The 20,996-nt window shown below is 48.4% G+C and overlaps 1 protein-coding gene across 2 annotated transcripts in view; it reads right to left on the bottom strand.

Moving 5' to 3' along the window:
- Positions 1–19,126, bottom strand: part of NCF2 (neutrophil cytosolic factor 2) — a 30,246-nt gene extending 11,120 nt beyond the window's left edge. The window contains exons 1-7 of one of the 2 annotated variants that reach the window (XM_008521780.2): positions 18,609–19,126; positions 16,696–16,778; positions 9,881–9,989; positions 5,197–5,331; positions 4,191–4,298; positions 2,609–2,668; positions 1,144–1,187 (exon numbers count right to left, since the gene is read on the bottom strand). In XM_008521780.2, coding sequence (XP_008520002.1) covers positions 1,144–1,187; positions 2,609–2,668; positions 4,191–4,298; positions 5,197–5,331; positions 9,881–9,989; positions 16,696–16,778; positions 18,609–18,782 — 713 coding nt within the window. In that variant the 5' untranslated portion in view covers positions 18,783–19,126. Of the gene's footprint in view, positions 1–1,143; positions 1,188–2,608; positions 2,669–4,190; positions 4,299–5,196; positions 5,332–9,880; positions 9,990–16,695; positions 16,984–17,189; positions 18,446–18,608 lie in introns of those variants that run through there. The other variant, XM_070591005.1, reaches the window with a different exon arrangement.
- Between the last annotated feature and the right edge of the window lie 1,870 nt (positions 19,127–20,996).

Below are 20,996 nucleotides of genomic sequence, written 5' to 3' on the forward strand. Positions count from 1 at the left end.
GGGACGGGTATAAGGTGGAAGAGAGGTGAGAGCCAGCTGGGTGCAGAAGGTGAATGGGGAGTAGGGAGGAGAAATCACCCAGAGCCAGCGTATCAGGCACATGGGGGAGAGGATGAGAAGCAGAGCCGGGCTGGGAGGAGGATGGGGGATGTGTAAAGAGGTGCCGAGCCTGCCTTGCCGCTGTTATGCAGTGTCATTTCCCCTTTACCACTTCCTCAAGACCGACAGCTCTTCAGGGCTCTGGGACGTCCCATTTGTGCCACTTTGGAATGTGTAACTGAGAGGCTGGCCTGGAGGCCCCGTCACGCTGACTTCCACGCTCGCTCCCTCCACCCACTCTGGGCCTGCTGGTGGGTTCCCTGTCACACTTCCCTTTGTTACTTTCCCTCAGCCCTTCTTTTTGTTTCCAAACCTCGTGTCTATTTACGCAGGGGATACAGACTCCTCCAGCAGACAGACAGTTTAGGAATGAGCTAATCAGCCCCCTCATTTTTATAGCTGCTTTGGTACTTTCTTCACTGTTTTTAAACCTTCTTTATTAGGTGGGGCTTGCTTCCTTACTTAGAGGAAATTTGTCAGAAAGCTGTAGGTTATGCCATCCTTTGTTTCTCTTCTTACAGAAGAATGACTTCTTTCTCGAATCCTTCCTCTTTCTTCAAAAAACCTGTGCCCATAGGGACTGACAAACGCCCACACAGGAGAGGAGCCACCATTCTAGCTTCTCACTCTGCTCGCCTGACACCAGGGAGCTCCAGCTGCCCCTCCTCTGAGGGGCCTGCAGTAGGTTCAAAACATCTCTCCAACCAGAGGCCAGTGCTCTGAACACAAGGGGCTGTGTTCATGGGACGCCGCTGGACTTCAGCAACAGTCCCTCATTATAGGAGTGACTGTGCATGTTGACCTGGGGACACAAGGACACCACGTAGATGTGGCCAGGCCCCCACGGTCAGTCCTACCACAGTCGAGACTCCCACCCCCACGCTGTCACTCCATTCTAACCTTGAAAGCAGAAGGAACCCACACGCTAGGCTACATCACAGAAGGTTTAGACCCTGACCCCAGCTTCATCTTCTCAGCCGCTGTATGGCAGCAGTTCAGGCTTGGAGCTTGGATATTCCACATATCGACCGAAATCTAACTCACCTGAAGCTCTCTGGGGTTTTGGGTCTGGGCGGAGGCTCAGCTGCCTATCGAACATTCAGGAGAAATGACGAAGGGAAGGAGGGGGAGAGAGAACAGACTGTTAGTGGTAATTTGAGACTCCTTCCAGACCAGAAAATCAAAGAATGCATTGCTGGCTCCATCAGAACACAGCCTAGGGAGAGGGCGCAGTGCACCCTGACTAAACACTGGAAAATAACACCTCCCACCAGCTCCCTGGGTACAGGTTTCACCAGCACAGCAATTCATCTGGAGCCAGACCTGGTTTCTGGAGAAGTTTAGCTGTCACAGAGCAACATGGCGTCACAAGGGTGCTTTTGACCTTGAGCTCCATCCCTTTCCTGGGACAGTTTCCAAAAGCTCTGTTCTATAATTAATGTCTGCTATATCACATGACACTTGTGGGTATTTAAAATCCACTCAAGATCCACTGACCAGGCAAGAATCTGCTTTCAATGTCTGTTCCCCGTTCTACGCTGACCACCATGGAGTCTAGTCATCTGGGCTTCTTCCCCCTCTTGGAGTTCTCTGGCTGCTCTGAAGCCCCAGGGACCTCTGCAAGGCTTTATTTGACTTTATTGTGAAGAAGGAGATCAAAGAATCTCGAATCTCCTTCTAACCCCCTTTGTTCTTCTCACCCTCCAGAGCCCCAGCCTTGGTCACATTCTAGGCCAGCAGTCATGGTTCTCACCTGACAGACCATCAGCACCGCTCTCGGAAGTGACCAGGTGTGTGCAGACTGGAGTGGAGGCGCCACACTCGGAAAACCCTCTCTCTGCTGGGGCTGACCCACGTCCTTGCTCATCATAGCTCTATTGCAACAGAGCTCGAATTTTCCTCAGCCTGTCTAACCCGCTCCCCTTCACAAGGAAGCTCTGCCTTTGCATTTCTAGACCCACTGTCATCCAGTCCACCTGGGACCATCTCTCTGAGCCCAGCTTGGGTGGAAAAATGGTTCACTCTGGGCACCCTGCCTGTGTTCCTGGGGGAATCCTCTGCCCCAGGCAGATGGATGGAGCCAGGAGAGCCCAGGGCCTCAGGCCCCAGGCCACATGGGAGTCCCCTACTAGCCCCTGTGTCCCAGAAGAGGCATTGTTAAAAAGTCTTCCATAGCTTGCATTTCAATTTTCTGAGAGAATAGTCGAGGCTTCAGTAGAGACCATCAACAGAAGCTCTCTTAGAACTTAGAGAAGTGAAGACTGGAATTTGAGGGGAAGCAAGAGGGCTAGTCTCTGAGGACTAGAGGTTCAACCTAAAACTGCCTTCTTCCCTACCAGTCCTGGGCCCTGTGATGAGGACGGTCAGGCAGATCCCTCGGCAGCATTGAGAGGTCAGTTGAAGGAGCCCTTAAAATGAGGCAGGTGGTGCGGCACCAATATCCTCCCCAGTTGGATGTTTCACAGAGAGCTCTGGAGACCTGGATCCATGGAGAACAGGACTGTCTCACCTGTGGCTGCAGAGGGGCAAACCCCGAGAAACTGTCTTGATCCACCACAGATGCCACGACCTGAAATCGAGGAAGGAGGGCGTGAGGGTTCTGCCGGCACTGTTTCTTCACCCTTCTGGGGTTTCCCCAAGATTCCCTCCTTTCTCACACCCTAGATCCATTCTCACTGACGTCTGGTTCCAGAAGTGGACAGTGGCTAAGGATTGGATGCTGACCCTCTGAGTTAGAAGTTCCAGCCACTGAAGAAACTAGTTCCCTCCCCACCCCCACTACTCCAGCAGGCTCTCTCTGTATATTTTTTTTTCTGAATTTTTTATTCAGGTGAAGTTCACATAATATAAAATTAACCGTTTTCAAGTGAACAATGCAGTGATATTTAGTACAATCACAGTGCTATGCAACCACCACCTCTATCTAGTTCCAAAACATCTTCATCACCCCAAAAGAAGACACCATACCCATTAAGCAGTTAGTCCACATGTCCCCTCCTCTTGGCACCTGGCAATCACTAGTTTGCTTTCTATTTTTGTACATTTACCTATTATAAATATTTCATATAAATGGAGTTATATAACATGTGGCTTTCTCATCTGGCTTCTTTCACACAGGGTGATGTTTTCAAAGTTGATCCATGTTTTAACTTGTATCGGTACTTCGTTCCTTTTTATGGCTGAGTAATATTCCATTGTCTGGCCATAACACATTTTGTTTATCCATTCATCAATTGATGGACAGTGGGGTGTTTCCACTAACCCAGGCTCTCTGGAACTCTCTTGAACTACTGTGCCACAACCAGCTATCCTGTCAGTAGGCAACTTCAGCCCTACTAATGTGTCAGAGTCAAGTGCAGTTTGGGAAGAGGACTATTGACTCATTTTGGATAATTTCTGAGAGAATTTGAGACCCAGATTCAGAAAGAGTCCAGTTTAAGAAGAAGTCTAGGGGCTGGCCTGGTGGCGCAGCGGTTAAGTTCGCATGTTCCGCTTTGGCAGCCTGGGGTTTGCCGGTTCAGATCCCACATATGGACATGGCACGGCTTGGCAAAGCCATGCTGTGGAGGCATCCCACATAAAAAAAAATGTAGAGGAAGATGGGCACAGATGCTAGCTCAGGGACAGTCTTCCTCAGCAAAAAGAGGAGGATTGGCAGCAGTTAGCTCAGGGCTAATCTTCCTCAAAAAAAAAAAAAAAAAAGTCGTCTAATCATTGGCTGTGGAAGTGAGACTACGAGGAGCATTAAGCCAAGAGGATGCCATGTTGGTCCATTTCCCTAACAGGTTCTCTCCACATTAGTGCACCTTGTAGTCGTTTTCTTTCCACTGGTTCAGACCCCAGGACTCAGCACCTGTGAGTAACCCTGGGGCTCTCACCCCGGGTCAGGTTGGAAGGGAGGAATGAGAGGAGCCTGGAGAAAATAAAGCATTTGCTCACCTTTCAGCAAGACCTCCACACTGTAAACCATCTCTCGCTGTCAACCAGACCACAACCCCAGGTGGGTGCCCTGTTCCCAACAGTCCCTTTCCCCTTGCTCCACGTGGCCCAGGCCATGGGAGACTCAGAGGAAGCTGAGAGGTCCCACTTACCGTCGCCTTGCCCAGGTAATCCTTCTTGGCCAGCTGAGCCACTTGCTTCTCATTTGGTCGAAACAACCTGCCCACAGGGATCACCACCGGCTCGTACAGCTTCTGTTTCTATAACACAGAGAACAGAGTATTTCCTCGGTTGTGAAATGGGAGTTACGATGCCTTACTTGCCTCCCTCACTGAACAGATCCATCAAGATAATCTCACGACAGTATTTTTTCAAAATTTGTAAGGACTGAACGTGTTACTATTTCCGGGTATCCAAGGTAGGAACAGTTGGTTTCAATTTCATCTTATAATGAGAGGCTGTGTGGACGTCTGTCAGTGTTATTTGCCCAGCCCCCTCTTTTCCTGGGGAGGCACCCCTCTTCCTCTCTGTGTGGCCGGGGTGGGGCTGTCACTCACAGCACAGGAGGTACCACAACCACAAGGGTGGCCCAGGACCCAAGCAAGGCCCATGACAGTGCTCTCTTGGGATTGCTGTCTGCTTACATGGACAGACATACAAAAACTGACTTGAGCCCCCTTGTTCCTGGTGTTCTAAAAACCTTATTTAAAACTAGCGTCATCATCCCAAATGTGCTCAGACAAACAGAGGATAATTTTCACCATTCGTTCACATAACCAATACATTTTTGCTGAGAGCCCGTCATGTGCTTGGCACTGTGCCATGCTGCTGCGAGGACTCAGTGCTGAGCAAGCCGGCATAGCTTCCCCTTCACGTGCCCGGTTCCAGCCTCCAGCCTCCCGCGTCCCCTGTGCTGCCAAGGAACCCCACTCAGCGGGCGACGTGAGGCAGGGCTCTGCTGTCCCAAACTCTGGGCCTCGGCTTCTAGGCACTTCCAGATTCAAGACGGCACATGGAACTATACCCCAAGACCAGCGTTACCCAGAGCTCAGAGAAAGTCAAAGCACGACTTTCATGGTTTCTCAATCCATATGTCCACTGAAACAACTAAAAATCCGATGAAACCCTTTCCCCGGCCCATATCACCAGCACACTTACCCAGACACATTCCATGGCTTTGTCAATTTTGGAATGTCTGGGCTCCGACTTCATGCTCGAAGCCAATGCTAAATGTTCTTCAGCCTTTTTCCATTCCTCCTTCTTGGCATACATGAAAGCAATATTATATAACACCTAGAAAAGCACAGACCACAACATAAAACTTGCGACTGCTCCAAATCTAAGAACCGAGGAACAGCTTGCATGTGTGCTCCTGGAGTGTCGCCTGCCGACATTTCTCCCTTTCCCAGCTGTCCTGGGAATATCTAAAATATAATACAATCCATCTTGCTACCAAGTTATGTCCAGCACAAGGATGGTATTAAGACAACAGCATGTAACGCATAAATCCAATATCGTGTGCATTCTTTCAACAACCAGGTCGGTCAGGAGAAGACAAGAACTATTGTGTTGTTTTAGTATCAAGAAGAGTGACGTGCTCAAGGACCCTTGAAGAGTTGTGAATAAAATACACGTATGTGGCCTCCAAGACCAGCTCCTGCCACTGAGCCTAGGCTGAAAGACTGGACAAGGGTAGGGTGGCGAGAAAGAAAGTTCCAGATGCATTCTCCTGCACCAGCACCAACAGAACCCTGCCCAGAACACAGGAGGAACAAGACTGTGATATAGTCATATGGGCATGAGGAAAGCTCGTGGGCAAAAGTCCAGTGCACGTGGAGAGACTTGACACAAAGCCAGGGCGGCACTTCACCTGGAGGAAGGAAGTGGCACTTTCACCAATAGTCCTAATTTTCCAGGTCTTGAGTTGGGTGGTAGGTTCATGAGTGTTTGTTTTATTATTATACTTCACAACTTACACATAGAGGCAAATAATCGTTTGGTGCCTCAGCAAGATAAGAAAAACCACTTGACTAAATGAAGTAAAAAGGACTCTCAAGCAAAGATGAAAAAGCAACAGAGAGCAGAAGAAAATCAAGATGGCAACAAACAAAAAGGGTTCACTTTCCTTCCTTCCCATTTTTTTTTTTTTTTTTGGTGAGGAAGATTGGCCCTGAGCTAATATCTATGCTGATCTTCCTCTATTTTGTATGTGGGAGGCTGCCACAGCATGGCTTGATGAGTGGTGTGTAGGTATGTGACCAGGATCCAAACCTGTGAACCCTGGATTGCCAAAGCAGAGCACACAAACTTAATTACCATGCCACCAGGCCGGCCTGCACTTTCCTTCTTTTTAACAACAGTGCAGCGGGTTCTGAGGGCTCCCTGCGCCATGTGTGAAGAATGAGCTGAACAGCCAGGAGTTGCTGCAAGATTTTCACAGCTGAAAGTTACATGCATCACAGCCGGAAGCCCTGGGTGCAGTAGGGCCTGTTGCCAGGGCCTCAGAGAGGGGATATTGAGGCCCAGCTAGAGAAGGGCACTGTTGGTCTTCCAAGCTGTAACACGCAGAGGCGGTACAGTGGAGAGGTGAACAGCACAGGTACCTCAGGGCTATTTTCTAGTATGTGGCCCCAGTTTCATTGTAAAATAGTGACAATAACGTTTCCTGCCTCTAGATGGTTGTGAGAAATCAATGAAATCATTCACACAAAGCACGGAGTTCAGTTGTGTGGTACATGGTGGGTGCTCAAACAATATTCATTACTATTATTACCATTATCTGCAGTACTATCTTAGGACTTGCTGGAAGGCTGAGCAAAAGAAGGGCATTCACCCCCGCCCCCGAGTCTCGCAGGCCTTCTCGGGGAAACTAACAATGCCACACGGTTGGGGGGAAGATGACAGGGCTGAGTTTTGCAGACTGATGCCATCTGGAGATTCTTTGTGATTAGAATCACAAGGCTAAATCTATGAAAAACGTTGGGCTCCTGGAAATCAGTGCTGCCTGTTGGAGGCAGTATCATTGTCATTGTTGTCATCATCGTATCGTCATCATCATCATGATTGTTGATACCATTTACTGAGCACCTATTATGGGCCAGGCACTTTATCTGCATTATCTCTAACCCTCCCCACCACCATCTGAGTGAGGGGCCTCACTCCTGTGCTTCCATACTCCCTCTGTCGCAGTTCTCTTACCCTAACCTTACCATCTCACCTTACACGTGACTGGGCTTCTGAGCACTGACACCTTGTCTTGTGGACCACTGGACCCCTATTGCCTGACACTAGCAGGCATTATCAATGTACGCAAAAACGAATGAATTGATTAATGAATGTGTATGAGATAAGAATTGAAACCTTTACAGATAATGAGGAGCCTGAAGCTCAGAAATGACACATATCCTCCCTAGGATCATACAACTAAGTGTTGGGATGGGATTTGATTCCTATCTCTCTGATTCTGAAGTCCTTGCTTTTAGTGGTAGCCAGCTTCCAAGATGGCCCCCAGTGATTCTCACCTCCTGGTACTCACCCTCGTGTGTAGTTCCCTCCCACATCCAATAGAGCTGACATGAGCAGCCAATAGGATATTATGGAAACGAGGGGCTGTGACATTTGAGGCTAAGTTATAAAAGACATTGACACTCTGCATTACTTTCTCTTGGATTATTACTTTCTTCAGGGGAAGACAACTGATGTCATGACAAGACAGGCAGCCTTTTGGAGAGGTTCATGTGGCAAAGAACTGAGGCCTCAAGCCAACAAGCAACACTAACTTGCCAGACATGTAAGTTACCTCAGAAATAGATCCTCCAGCCCCAGTCAAGCTTTCAGATAATGGCAGCCCTGGCCAATGTCTTGACTGCAACCTCATGAGAGCCTCTGAGCCAGAACCACCTAGCTCAGCCACTTTTGGATTCCTGACCCCAGAAACTGTCAGATAATAAATGATATTGTTTTAAGCCACTATGTCTTAGAGTAATTTGGTGTCCAGCAATGGATAACTAATATATTTCTCCTCTATACCAGTCATCCACCCACACCATGATTTGGTTCAGGGCCTCATCCAGATAAAAGGAACAGTGTATCAAGGCAAGAATGGATGGGTGCGGGGATTGGTGTTTCCATGGAATTAGTGGCTAGTGCTGGCTGATGGGGACCGGGACCAAGCCCAGAAGAGATCTAGACTCCTTCCAGCTGGGCCTGTTTCTGAGCTTCAACGAGCTGTTTCCTTCTGCATAAATGCTTGGCTGACCCAGACTATCCCTGACCATGTGTGCAAGAAGAAAGGAGAACTCAAACTTCCTATTTGGGTCTCAGCCATCTTCTGTTAAGACCTTTTCCTACAACGGGTTTTATGACTTAGTGACTGAAAAAGCATGAGACTCTTTTCAAAAGATGGTGTGATTTCTCAGAAGCCAGGGTTATCTCTGGTGGGAAGGGAGGGGTGGCATCATAAATAGGGAATGACTGAAGGTGTCCCATGAGTCAGAAAGGCCTCCAACCCTCAAAGTCCAGCCTCACTTGTGGAGCGGCCCACACAGCCACTATTTCCTGCCCCTGTGTCATTTCAACTCCAACTGTGGGGGAAATACTCCTCCCACAGAATTCTGCTTTGATGTCTTTTTGGCATGATCTTTCTCTGGAGCTTCTTGGTTCCCCATGCCTTTAACCTACATAAGTGGTTCTCAATTGGAGGTGACTGGTAATGTCTAGAGATATTTCAGGTTGTCATACTGGGGGAGGGGGTGCTACAGGCATGAAGTAGGTAGAGGCCAGGGATGCTGCTAAACATCCAGTGATGCACAGGACAGCCCCTACAACAAAGAATTATCTGGTCTAACATATCAATAGTGCTATGGTGGAGAAACCCTACTCCAGAAGCTGGCCAAATGCCAGCCAATTCCCACTGCAAAGCCTCATTTCCCTAGACTGTGAGAAGTGAAGTAACTTGCTAGCCTGCTGCATGGCTGGAAGGGGACACACATCCCAAGGGACCTGGGCAGCTGTGGCCTCTATTATTAGCCTCCAGTGACCCTGGGAACATTCGGCTTCTCCTGCCTGAGAAACTAAAGCAATGGGACTTTTTTCATCAATTCTTCTAAATAAAGATCTACAATATTTACAGGGGTTTTAGTTTTTAAAGCCACTGGTGTATATTTGGAGGATAGGACGGGAGTGGGGAGGGTTGGTTGAAAAAGTTCACAAACCTGCGAAGTCAAAGCCAGTCATGTTTCTCCCTTTTGGTAATACAGAAAATAAGTTGTCCTTCTGTGGAAACCTTTCCTAAATTTGTTCTTTAAGTTCTTTGAGCAAGAGGGGACAGACTTGTGCCAAATTATCCTCACTCTCTTTTTGGGTATCAATCAAGTACATGAGTCCGACCCATTAATCGCAAAGAGCATTGTCTGTAATTTGGGCACAGAACAAGGTTACAGTAGGCCCTGCATGGATAGTGAACCTACGATTTTGGATTTGTTAGTATAATGCTGTGCAAATAACTTGTCAATTTGAATTATGCAAATTATGAGGAACACTTTCACAGGCCAATGCAGTCGTGTCCAGCCTCCCTTCAGAGAGCTCAGCAAGCTCATTTCTACATCTCTTTGAGCCTCACATTAATAAAATGAGTGCCCTAAGGTAACTGAATACTCCACGATGATCCTGGAGTAATCACCTGAGTCTTTTCTTAAGGGAAAATCTGAGTCCCAAGGCATAGGAGACGAAATACCTTTTCCAAGCTCGTGGAAGTGTCAACAGCTGACTGTGCATCTGAACCGCCAGCTGCCCCTCGGCCACTACCCACGACTCCGGCCCAGGCTGGGCCCTCTTTCCTTACCTCACAAGCAAACAGCTTGAACTGTAGCCCCAGGATCTTGTAGTCTATCAGCTGGTTCCCTCGAAGCTGAGTCAAGGCCTCTTTAAGGTCTTTAATAGCTGAATCATATCTGCAGGAGAGAGGGAGAAAATAAACCTCTCGAGGGCATGGAGGAATAAAGGCGGAATAAAATGTGTGCCTGCCTCCCTTTCCCCATCCCTCTCACTGGGACAAGAAGCCTTTCCAATCCCTTTTGACCTGCTCTAGTTTTTCACCGACCCTGAGCCCAGTATTCCATGGAACTCAATGGGAAGGTGCCCCCTGGGGTTGTGCATCCCAGAAACACTGAGTGCCCCACAGTCTCAGGTGGTGCCAGCTATTTTCTTCTCTGTTGACTACATACAGCTCCCACCTCTCTGACGACCGGCTTGTCACTTTCCAATGGTGCCCTCATTCTCCCCCAGGAGCTCCAAGCAGAGCCAGCACCTGCTGGCCCCTGTGTCTTGTGAGCTGATTCATTTCTCACTCCCCACCAGAAGGCCAGGCCAGCCTGACGCAGCTCTGAGGGGCCCCTTCCTACAACCACCGACATCACCTTCCTGCCCAGAGCCCTCTCCTCTGACTTCTTTGGAGTTCAACTTAGCTCTTGGTTTTGTGGCCTTCTTAGTCTCCCCTCCCCTCCCCTCACCTCACACACACTTTGGAAAAAAAAAAAGAAGCAACCACTTAAGCCAGATGGCATTTCTAACAGTACTCCTGGCACTGCCCTTTCGCTTGTTGGATTGGCATTGTGCTGACTGGCTCAACGTGCGTCAGGGCTGCTGTTGTGGGATTTGTGGCAGAGAACGGGGCTGACCTCATCAATAGTGCCCATGGGGGTGTGGGCAGGACGTGGACACACACTCCTGAGGAAGTTGCCCAGGGCTCCTTGGCCTGCCCCTGACCTCCACAGAGGCCCTGGTGGGAGGGAGCCATTGCCGGGCTGCAGGGGGTGAGAGCAGCAAAAATCAAGCTATCCCCCGGCCCCCGGCTCCCTGGCCTGGCAGGAACAAATTTGGCTGTCTGGTTGTGGCTCCCACCCAGGCAACTGAACTGAAAGTCCCTTGGCCACTGTCTGATCCAGAGCTGCCAGGGGTGGTTTCTCTTGGAGGCAAGCCTGGAATTTGCACACAGGTTGGGGGGGACCCTCAAGAGGTGATGTGGCACCCCAGGACAGAGGCCAACAGACGGGGACCAGATCCACCAGCTCTGCCACCAGCTGGGAGGCCCTGACAAATTGATTCCTTGGCTTCAGGCTCCTTGTCAATAATATAAGGAGCATGTTGTGTACTAGGAGCATATTATATTCAAGGATCATATAATACGAGGAGCTTTCTAGTATGTCGTTCAGGATCTGACTTCTGGAGTCAAAACCACATGGACTTGAGTCCTGGCTCTGCCACTTACTATTTAGTGACAAAGGGGAAGTTGTTTAACTTCTCTTTGGTTCCTCATCTTTAGAATTAGAGAATAATAATAGAACGTGCCTCACAGGACTGTTGTGAGAACAAATGAGAGGAAGCACTCAGGTGCTTACGATGGTGCCTGGCACACACGTAGTTCACTATTATTAATATTATATTATTTGTCCGGCTCTAAAACTCTGACAATGAAATTAATATACCAGTCGTTTATGACATGCTTCCTTAAAGCTCTATTCTGAATTAGGTATTGTCAGGAGATAAAAATACACGGTTCTAGAAGCTGGAACTCTGATCTCAGGAAAGCTTGAGCTGATGAGAAGGGTAGGGTGGCCAAGAGAGCCCTACGGAGTGTGTACCCAGGTGGCTGGGGCGGAAGCTGGAATTCTGTCATCGTTTGGTTAGAAGTAACTCCCACAGCAGCAGTGGCTGTGGGAGTAAAGGGAGAAGACAGCCTGGGTTTGAAACAGGAGGATGGCTTTCTCCAACGAGTCCTTGTTAATAAAGATGATTGTAAAACCTGTTAAAAGCATGCAGGCCATTCCTCAAGAAGCAAGAAGCATTTCAAGTCTTCTTGACTTGAAAAGGAAATTTCCAGATCCTTTGGGGCATTTCTGTGAAGGGGGAGACAGTAGGCATCCCTGTTCCTTCTTTCTAAGCTGGAAGATTAGATTGAGGGACTGGTTTCGATTCACTGAGCCAAGAAGGAGGGGCTGGCAGAAACACAGGTGTCCTGTTCCATGGCTAGATACAGTTTCGATTGTGTTGCACGGCCCCTTTGTGAGATAGCTGGAGGTCCTCTGGGGGTGCGCTTTAAGATTGTCAGCGTTAACCTACAAATGTACCTTCCTCTGGCGAGCTGGCTCAGCAGATGAATTTCAGCTGTGAAGTAACACCACCTGTGTCTACCTGGTATTGTGTGAGCCCAACAAAATCCTGCTCATAGCTCTCCCGTCCATCAGGATGTCTAAAGATCTGGGCCCAGTGGGAGGGAGAGAGAAAGACCTGATAAATTATTCAAAGTGCTTGCTTTGTGTTAAAAACAGGGTGGGGGTGCCCCTACTAAATGTCCATTTTTAAAAATATCTTTAAAAGCGTCGCCCTGACTGCCTCCCCAGGCCGCTCCTCAGCTCCCAACTTGTTTACCAGGAGCTGCCCCACTGGGGCATCACTTTGACACACGGCTCTGTTTCCCCGCTGCATGCGGTCTGAATCAGCTCAGTATGAAAATTCCAAAATAGCACTCAGCCCTGAGCCCTGGCGGCCATGCGGCGCAGCCCCTCCCTCCCTCCAGCCCTTCCTCGGGGGTTCTGTTTGGTGCCATTTGGAACCCACAGCGTCCCCTAGGAGGCCAAGGTGCTGGAGCTTCCTGCAGGGTTCTGCTGGGCTGGGCGCCAGTACTTTCTTCACGCCCACATCCCCCTGACACCCCACCAGAGCCTTGGCTGAGCTGGTCCCCAAGCCCCCGCTCCCCCCCAGGCAGGAGGTCACCAGCGCAGCGGCAACCTTGCTGGGCCTTTTCACCAGCTCTGAGCGCAGAGGATTTACAATCCTCATTTTTGTCATACTCCCTGTAAAGATTTCTTAGTAACCACTGAAGTTCCTGATCCTTCCGGTGCTAACTCCCCACTCGGTCTAGAATCCTGCTGCTCATACACTTGTATCCAGGATAATGGAGCAGTTTAGCAAGCCAAAGGAAGTCAAAATGTCAGACACCTCTATGACAGGGGCTGGGGGCCCTGCCCTTTCCAGTTCCAAAGACAGAAGAGAAAAGACCTCTCGGGGCCAGCTCCATCTAAAGGGTCTCGCTGTTACTCTCATGGCCCTCGGATTCATAAGGCCCAGGATCTGAAGCACAGCTTAGATCTCCCTTCCCCTTTCGGGTGACAAGGCTGAGATCTGAGAGGTGGGACCAGCTGCTCATAGTCATCGTTGAGGCACCATCTGCCTTCTCAGAAATGCACCCTAACTTTGTTCTGTGGAACTGTGTGATGACAGGAGAGCAACACAGGAGAGTGGGGAAAACAGAGGAAAAAACACCCATAACGTTATCACCCTAAAACAACCCGATTGTAATCTGAAGGATTTCCCAAACCACTCATTAAGAAGTAGTTTTTCTAGGTCCCCATGGCACTTATTTAAAAATATCTCTTATAGCACTTGCCCCAGTCTGCCTTATGTTATAGTTACTAGTGTTTGTGACCTGTTCCCCACTTTTGATTTATAAGTTCCTTAAAGTAGAGGCTATATTTTGCTTGCTTTCATTTAATTAATTCAATAAGAATTTATTAACTACTCTGCTAGATACTGAAACATAAGAGCGAATAAATAAAGATTTCTTCTCTTAAGAAGCTCACAGAGTAGTGGAGGAGACAAATATACAGGCAAATATCTGTCACAGAGTAGACAGATGCTATAAAAGGAGGCAGAAAAGAGAATGGTTGCCGCCCTAGTGGTTGAGTGTGGCTGGGCAAACGCACAGACGAGTGAGTGGGCGGGCAGTGGCTGGACCACATGGGAACAGGCAAGGGAGCCACTGGAAGTTCTTAAGCAGATCCCATTTATTTTTTAAGAAGACCACTGTGGAATATGGGCGGAGAAGACAAGACTGATGGCTGGGATATCAGTTTGGAAGTGATTGCAATAGTCCTGGTGAAAACTGATGGTCCAAACCAGGGCAGTGCTGGTGGGGATGGAGAGACAGGGGTGGATTTCAGAGATGATTAAGAGGTCAACTTGACAGGGTTTAGGAAAAGAGACATTCTGAGTTGATCTCAAGTAGAGATTTAGTAGCTGATTGGCTACGGATGGAGGTCAACACCATGGCAGAGAGTGGGAGCCCTAAGGGTTCATGTACTGATTTTCAGGGGACACTGAACCCCTTGAAATTGCACATAAAAGTATGTAAGTGCAGGGGCCGGCCTGGTGGTACGGCAGTTAAGTGTGTGCGTTCTGCTTCTGCAGCCTGAGGTTCGCTGGTTCGGATCCCAGGTGCAGACATGGCACCGCTTGGCAAGCCATGCTGTGGTAGGCGTCCCACATAGAAAGTAGAGGAAGATGGGCACGGATGTTAGCTCAGGGCCAGTCTTCCTCAGGGAAAAGAGGAGGATTGGCAGCAGTTAGCTCAGGGCTAATCTTCCTCAAAAAAAAAAAAAAAATATATATATATATATATATATAAAAGGTAAGTGCTCGTGTGTGTTTTTCTGGGAAGATAGCCCATAAATTTTACCATTTAACAACCACTCTTATGGTGATAAAAGGGAAAAGGATCAAGAGCAGATCCTTGGGACAGGGGACACCAGTGCCTATGGATTGATCGAAAGAAAAGGAGGCAGCTCAGGGTGGAGAATAGTGCCTTCATTTATATTATTTCCTCGAAAGGTAGTTTTGAATTAAAGATACCATTTGGAAGACTCCTCTCAGATTTAACGATTATCGATCACAGACTAATGGAATTCTGAATTCTGAGTCTTATTCCTAGATCTTTCTGACTCACTCAAAATCTGAGCCTTTCAGAGTCTGGCACTTCCGGGCATTTTCACGTAGAAATTTCTTCTGGGAGCCTTCCCTCTTCGCTAGTTGTCTCTCCTCATTATAGACTGTTAGAGCTAATTAAAGAATGGCCTTGGCCGGCCCCATGGCTGAGTGGTTGAGTTCCCGCGCTCTGCTTTGGCGGCCCAGGGTTTCGCCGGTTCGGATCCTGGGTGCGGACATCGCACCTCTCATCAGGCCACGTTGAAGCAGCATCCCACATGCCACAACTAGAAGGACCCACAACTAAAAGTATACAACTATGTACCAGGGAGCTTTGGGGAGAAAAAATAAAAATAAAATCTTTAAAAAAATGGGTGGCCTTAGATGTGTCTTTTGAGATTTAAGATCAACTACAGGATTTGTGCCCAGGCCTCCCTGCATATCCTATACATCTGGAGAATCTAGGGGATGAGAGAAGACGGATGAGAAGCAGAAGGATGTTAAGAAGGAAGACAGGCATGATGCCCCTGAAAGATAAACGCCTGCTATCTTCTCTGGATCCCAGGCTGTCTATCCCCAGATTGCCTCTGTGTCTAAGGGGATTTTTGGGGGGGAGGGGGAGACTTCACTTCTGCTCATCCTCATTCTCAGAATTGACTGTATCTACATCTTGGAAGTCCTCTGAGCGGCTTGTAGTTGCCCCTAGCAACAGCTGAGCACAGCACCTTTGATCCTAAACCCTAGGACCAAAGTCTTTCGAAGTTGCACAGGATCAGAGCCCAGCCACCTCCCCAATGCCTGGACGTTCTCTGCAGCCTCCCCTCTGCCCCGCCAACGCCCTGCCTCACCTGCTGCTTGCACGTGTGCGTGTGCACACACACACACACAGATACAAACACACACTCTTCACACCATGCTCCAACCATTTCTGAAAGTTCTTCATTAGCCTGAGCCAAATTCTTCTTCCCTAGAACTTGTGCACACTAATGTAAGAATTTCTACAAAGGGCCAGTTTGCCATCCCCTAAAATATTTTAAACTGATGCTCAGAAGATTTTTCCTTGTTATTTGCTATTGGGGTATTTGGGGCAGGGGACTGGAAATTGACATTAACTTGCATTTTCTATTTATGTTTTTACTAATTATTTTGTATTGACTGTGAACACATTAAAAAAAAATACAGATAGGCTGATAGAAAAAAAGGGAAATCCGTACAATTTCACCACCCAGAAAGAACTGCTGACAACATTTTGGTCTATGGCTTTCCAGACTATTCTGGGAACCAGAAATGGAATTATGTTATACATACAGTTTTGAAATCTGGTTTTAAATTTAACATCTACTGTGAACTTTTTTCTGTATTAATACATACGCTACTTATTTATTAATATGGTCTTATACATAGAATGTTAGCAGTTCATATTCTCATTTTGATGTCTGAATTAGATTTCACTGAATGGATTTCACTGCAAGAACGAAGCAAGGGTTTCCCATGGTTTCGGGATAATCTTCGTTGTGCGACAGCTCAATCCCTCCTGGTAGCAGACCACCATGGGTATTCCCTTGATGGCCAAAATATTTGCAACCAGGACCTCCCAGGCTACGACCCATCAGGGACGATTGTCGGGTACCACATCAGCTGAACACCAGGTTGTAGTGTTACATAGGCTCATGGTGAGCTGTGACACAGCTGGGTTACAACCAGTCACAGGCCTGCCTTCCCTCCCCAGCAAGGGCTTCTGCCTCGTGCTAATTATTGCACAACTGCCCCAAGAAGGTCCAGTCACGCTTCCCTACAGAGGCTGGAGGAAACCTCTCAAACGCCAAGTCTAGCAGCACTGAGACCCGCTCTGGGTTTCTCTGCATAATTCCCCAGCTTGTACGACACTGGACCGCTTACTTCTCTATCCGGTAGTAGAGCATCCCCCGTTGGAAGTAGGCCACCGCCAAGTGCTTGTCTCGGTTAATGCTTGCAGCAAAGGCCTGCGGAGAGAAGGGCCCTTAGGTGGCTGAGGAGCCAGGTGGTGGTGAGGTGTGAGATGAGCCAGAGGGTGAGGCTAGAAGGGACCTGAGAACGGTTGGTGTCTTGAATGTCAGAAGGCCAGGGTGAGAATGCCCTGTGTTGTCACTTCCTAGTGGCGTGGCAGGAGGTGATTTCTGTAATCTCCTTGAACTTTATTTTTCTCCTCTGTAAAATGGGGATATTAATATCTGCCTTTCAAGATTACTGACAGGATTAAAATAATACATAAACATAGTTAAATATGAAAATAGCAAAATGTTATATACATTATTATTATGTTTGTTTGTTATATAAATTCATTATATAAATATTATACAATTAAAATAATAACAACTAGGAATGCACATAAAATGCCAGGAGCAAGGACTCACGCAGGAAACCAAGGAAAGGCAGAGAGAGGGAGAAGGCCAGCAGCAGCAGAACGCCAGGAGAAATCCAGAGCAGTGGGAGGAAGGCGGGGGAGTGAGCAGCTGAGGGTGCTCCAGGGGCGACGCAGCTCACTGCTGCCAAGGAGCATCCCGTTTCATCCCCGCACCATCCCTGCACTCGGACTAGCTGCCCCGCATTGTCAACCTCTTCTCCCCGACAATGTACACTTCCATGCACTTCGTCTCCAACAGCCCTTGGAATCGGTGGTGCTCAGAGTCAGCCCCTCGGCAGGCCCCTGAGAAAAGGTGGGGGCCGCCGTCCTCTCTCCAGCCCAACAGCAGGGGCCCTCGGCGCTCCTGTCGGCCCACCCTGGACCTGAGGTGGACTTGTCAGGCTGTGCAGGCATTCCAAGAGGCTTCTCTCCTCCCTCTTCTTGGCTCCCCAGCTGGTCACAGTAAGGATGGCTGTGGGAGGAACTGGCTCTTTGAGGGTGCTGGGGAGTCAGTTATCTGTCCACACCTTCTTGCAAAGACTGGCAGTAAAAGGTAAAAATAAGAACTAGTATTTACATAGTGGTGTGAAGTTACACAGCACTTTCACAGTTGGTGTCTCACTTAATCCTCATGATGTTTAACCTCTCAAGAAACTGAGACCAGAAGTCTACATGACTTGCTGAAGCCGGAAGATCCAGAGAAAGGCAGAGCTGGGATTTGATCCCAGATCTTCTGCTTCCAAACTCCATATCCTTTCTGCTTACCAGGACCAATCCAAAAGTGATTATTGATACACTCAACCCCATACTTGGGAATATGAGAGAGAAAAAATATTTGAAAAAGATGCTAAGACATCCCACACCATGCCCTTGGCAGAGATCATCAAACAATCACAGTATGACTTCCTCTGCTAGCCTCAGAATCCTTAAAAGAGTGCCCCACATCACTGATCAGAATTGTCACTTGAGATGCAACCTATTTTTCTTAAGTGACTCCTCTTAGTCTCTTGTGCAGGCAAAGCTCACATGAGAAATTCTTGGAAAGCCAAAAGAGGTGCTTTAAAATCAGGTGCAAAGCAACGAGATGGAGATCTTGTTGTCAGCAGTTCAAAGAAGGAAACACAACGAGGGGAGTCTTCATAAAGGTATTAAAGCGTGATTCCAGAATGATTTGAATGCATCGGTGAAGAAAGGAGAGCATAACCCACAGCTCGTGGTTCCCAGCCTTGCTCCCCAGTAGAACCGCCTGGGGAGCTTTCAACACCTATGGCTGTCCAGGCCCCTCCCCGGGCCAATTATATCAGGATGTCTAGGGGTGGGGCCTGGGCAGCTTCTGTTCTTTTAAAGCTCTTGTTCTTTTAAAGCTGTTGTTCTTTCTAAGGTGCAGCCAGGGCTGGGAACCACTTACTACAAAGGCCCCTCCACTCACCTTCTCTGCCTCCAGCATGTTTTCCAGGATTGTGTGTATGCAGCCGATGTTAAAGCAAATCCTGGAGTGAGGATCCTGGATGGCGGTGAAGGCATCCAGGGCTCCCTTCCAGTCTTTCTTGTCTGCTGCTAGCACCCCTTCATTCCAGAGGCTGATGGCCTCAGCCAGGGACATGGTCAGATGCAAACCAGGAGGCGGTGAGTGCTGCCAGGAGACTGGGAGAGGACCAGCAGGTGTCTCCCCGAGTAGGGCTGCCCTCAGGCCTTCCTTTCCTGGCCTGGTGCTCAAATGGGGTGCAGCCTCTCTTAAGACAACTTCTCAATGTTGCAAAGACATCCGGAAATGTCCCCACTTTTCAGCAACTGACGCCTAAGCCTGCCATGAGAGAAAGGGAAAGAGAGAGAGAGGGCAAGTGGGGGGTGGAGCCTGTAGGAGGGAGGAAGTACTTCAGATACTGCCTGGGATGGTTCAGTTCCCCAAAATGCTTCTGCTCTGTCACGCAGCTGGTCCTCTGTGTCCTCCACCTCTGCAGCAGCTTCCGGTCAGAGCAAACTCGGCAGGTCAGGGCAGGTCCCCGGGCCTGGATTTCCACACTCTCCTTAAATGACAGTGTTGGGTGAGAGAAGAGTACTCTTCAGTCTTAAACGAATTCCTTGCTCACTTTCTCATCACCTCATCCAGTCTTGATGTGTTTGTTTTTTTATCTTGAGCTCAAATCAGCAATTAACACCTTTCTGAGGTAGGATGGTCTTGGGTGCCCATCTGAGTCTGAGATAACATTATGAAGGCTTAGGAAGCACAGAGGGGACCAATTTCCTGCAAATGCCAAAATCAGGAGACAGATACGACAGTGAATTATAACTTCTCCATCCTTCTTTGAACAACTGAAGACACGAGGGGTCCCACCGGTGACTGATGTGTTTACCAGTCTCCAAAAATACAGATTTAAGATTCCTTTCCTTGCTGCCCTGGAAAAGTGAAAATCAGTAAAACCTCCTTGAGGAATAATTGGGAGTAGAGGGTATGACCAGTTTCACTTACTAAAATCCTGACTTCTGTTAATATTACGTAAAATGCATGTTTATGAGGGTCAAATACTTTAGATGCCAACTCTTGCTTTGTAGCAAATGGAAGAACTCACCAGTTATCACCAAGCTTCTCCCAAGAGCCTGAAAAGAAAACTTAAAAATGTATATTCCAGGGGCTGGCCCGGTGGCGCAGCGATCAAGTTAGCACATTCCGCTTTGGTAGGCGTCCCACATAGAAAGTAGAGGAAGGTGGGCACGGATGTTAGCTCAGGGCCAGGCTTCCTCAGGGAAAAGGGGAGGATTGGCAGCAGTTAGTTCAGGGCTAATCTTCCTCAAAAAAAAAAGAAAATTGTACATTCCATTGGGCTTGTAGGATTGAGGAGTGAGAACTGAGAAGACTTGTGTCTTTGCAGATTGTTCCCTGTGTGTGGGAGGACTCCCCACCTCACTTCTTTGCCTGGCAAACTCCTACTCATCCTTCAAGGTCCACTTAAATGTCACCACCTCTCTGAAATCTAGCCCCAAAGTCCAGGTAGCAGAGAGAATTTTTTCCTCCTTTGTACTACCTCTTCCCAAACATTTACCTATATTTGTTGCAGTTTATCTCTTCATCTGCTCAACTTTCAGACCCCTTGAGAGCTCGAGCCATGCCTTTTCGTTCTAGGATCCCTAGCACCAGTACTCAATAAATGATGAGGGGCTGTATTCCAAAAAGGAATCAGAAATCACTGGCCAGTGACCTGCAGTGGCAGTGATGGCAGGAAGGGATAACGCTAGTCTATCCAGTGAATAAATAATCATAGCTCCATTAGCACATTGATTATTCCTAAGGAAACTAAGTGGTTTTGTAGCTAAGCTAGACTTTATTGAAACGTTTTTGGCCCACTTTTTATTTGATTATCCTAGCCTGCCAGAAAGAACTCTTGGTAAGCTGACCCCCGTGACTTTCCTAGCCTTGTTTTCCAGAAGGCCCCTTCACAGAGCCCTACAAATGCTGCTGCTCCTTCCTCTCCTAGGCTCAGAAGCTAGTTCCTCACGCTGGCTCCTCTCCCTGTGCTGCCCTTCCCAGGCCTGCATCTTCTGATCCACCTTGCAGAGCCTTCAAACCTTCCCACCTTGCACACCTTCCTTCAGAAGCCCCCCTGAAGTCAGGCCCCCACACACACACACAAGTCCCCAAACCCATGATCTGACCTTCTTCTGAACTCCCACAGGGCACTTAATTTCTCTCCACCAAGGCAGAGTTATGCATGCACATGTGTCTTAGCCCCTCGAGCACACTGCATACCTCAGGAGGAAGTCCTGGGACTGCCCCATCCTTGTGTCCCCCAGAGCACTAACAATGTCATCCATCCCTTTC

The sequence above is a fragment of the Equus przewalskii genome, chromosome 23 (assembly GCF_037783145.1).
Source record: "Equus przewalskii isolate Varuska chromosome 23, EquPr2, whole genome shotgun sequence".
NCBI lineage: Eukaryota > Metazoa > Chordata > Mammalia > Perissodactyla > Equidae > Equus > Equus przewalskii.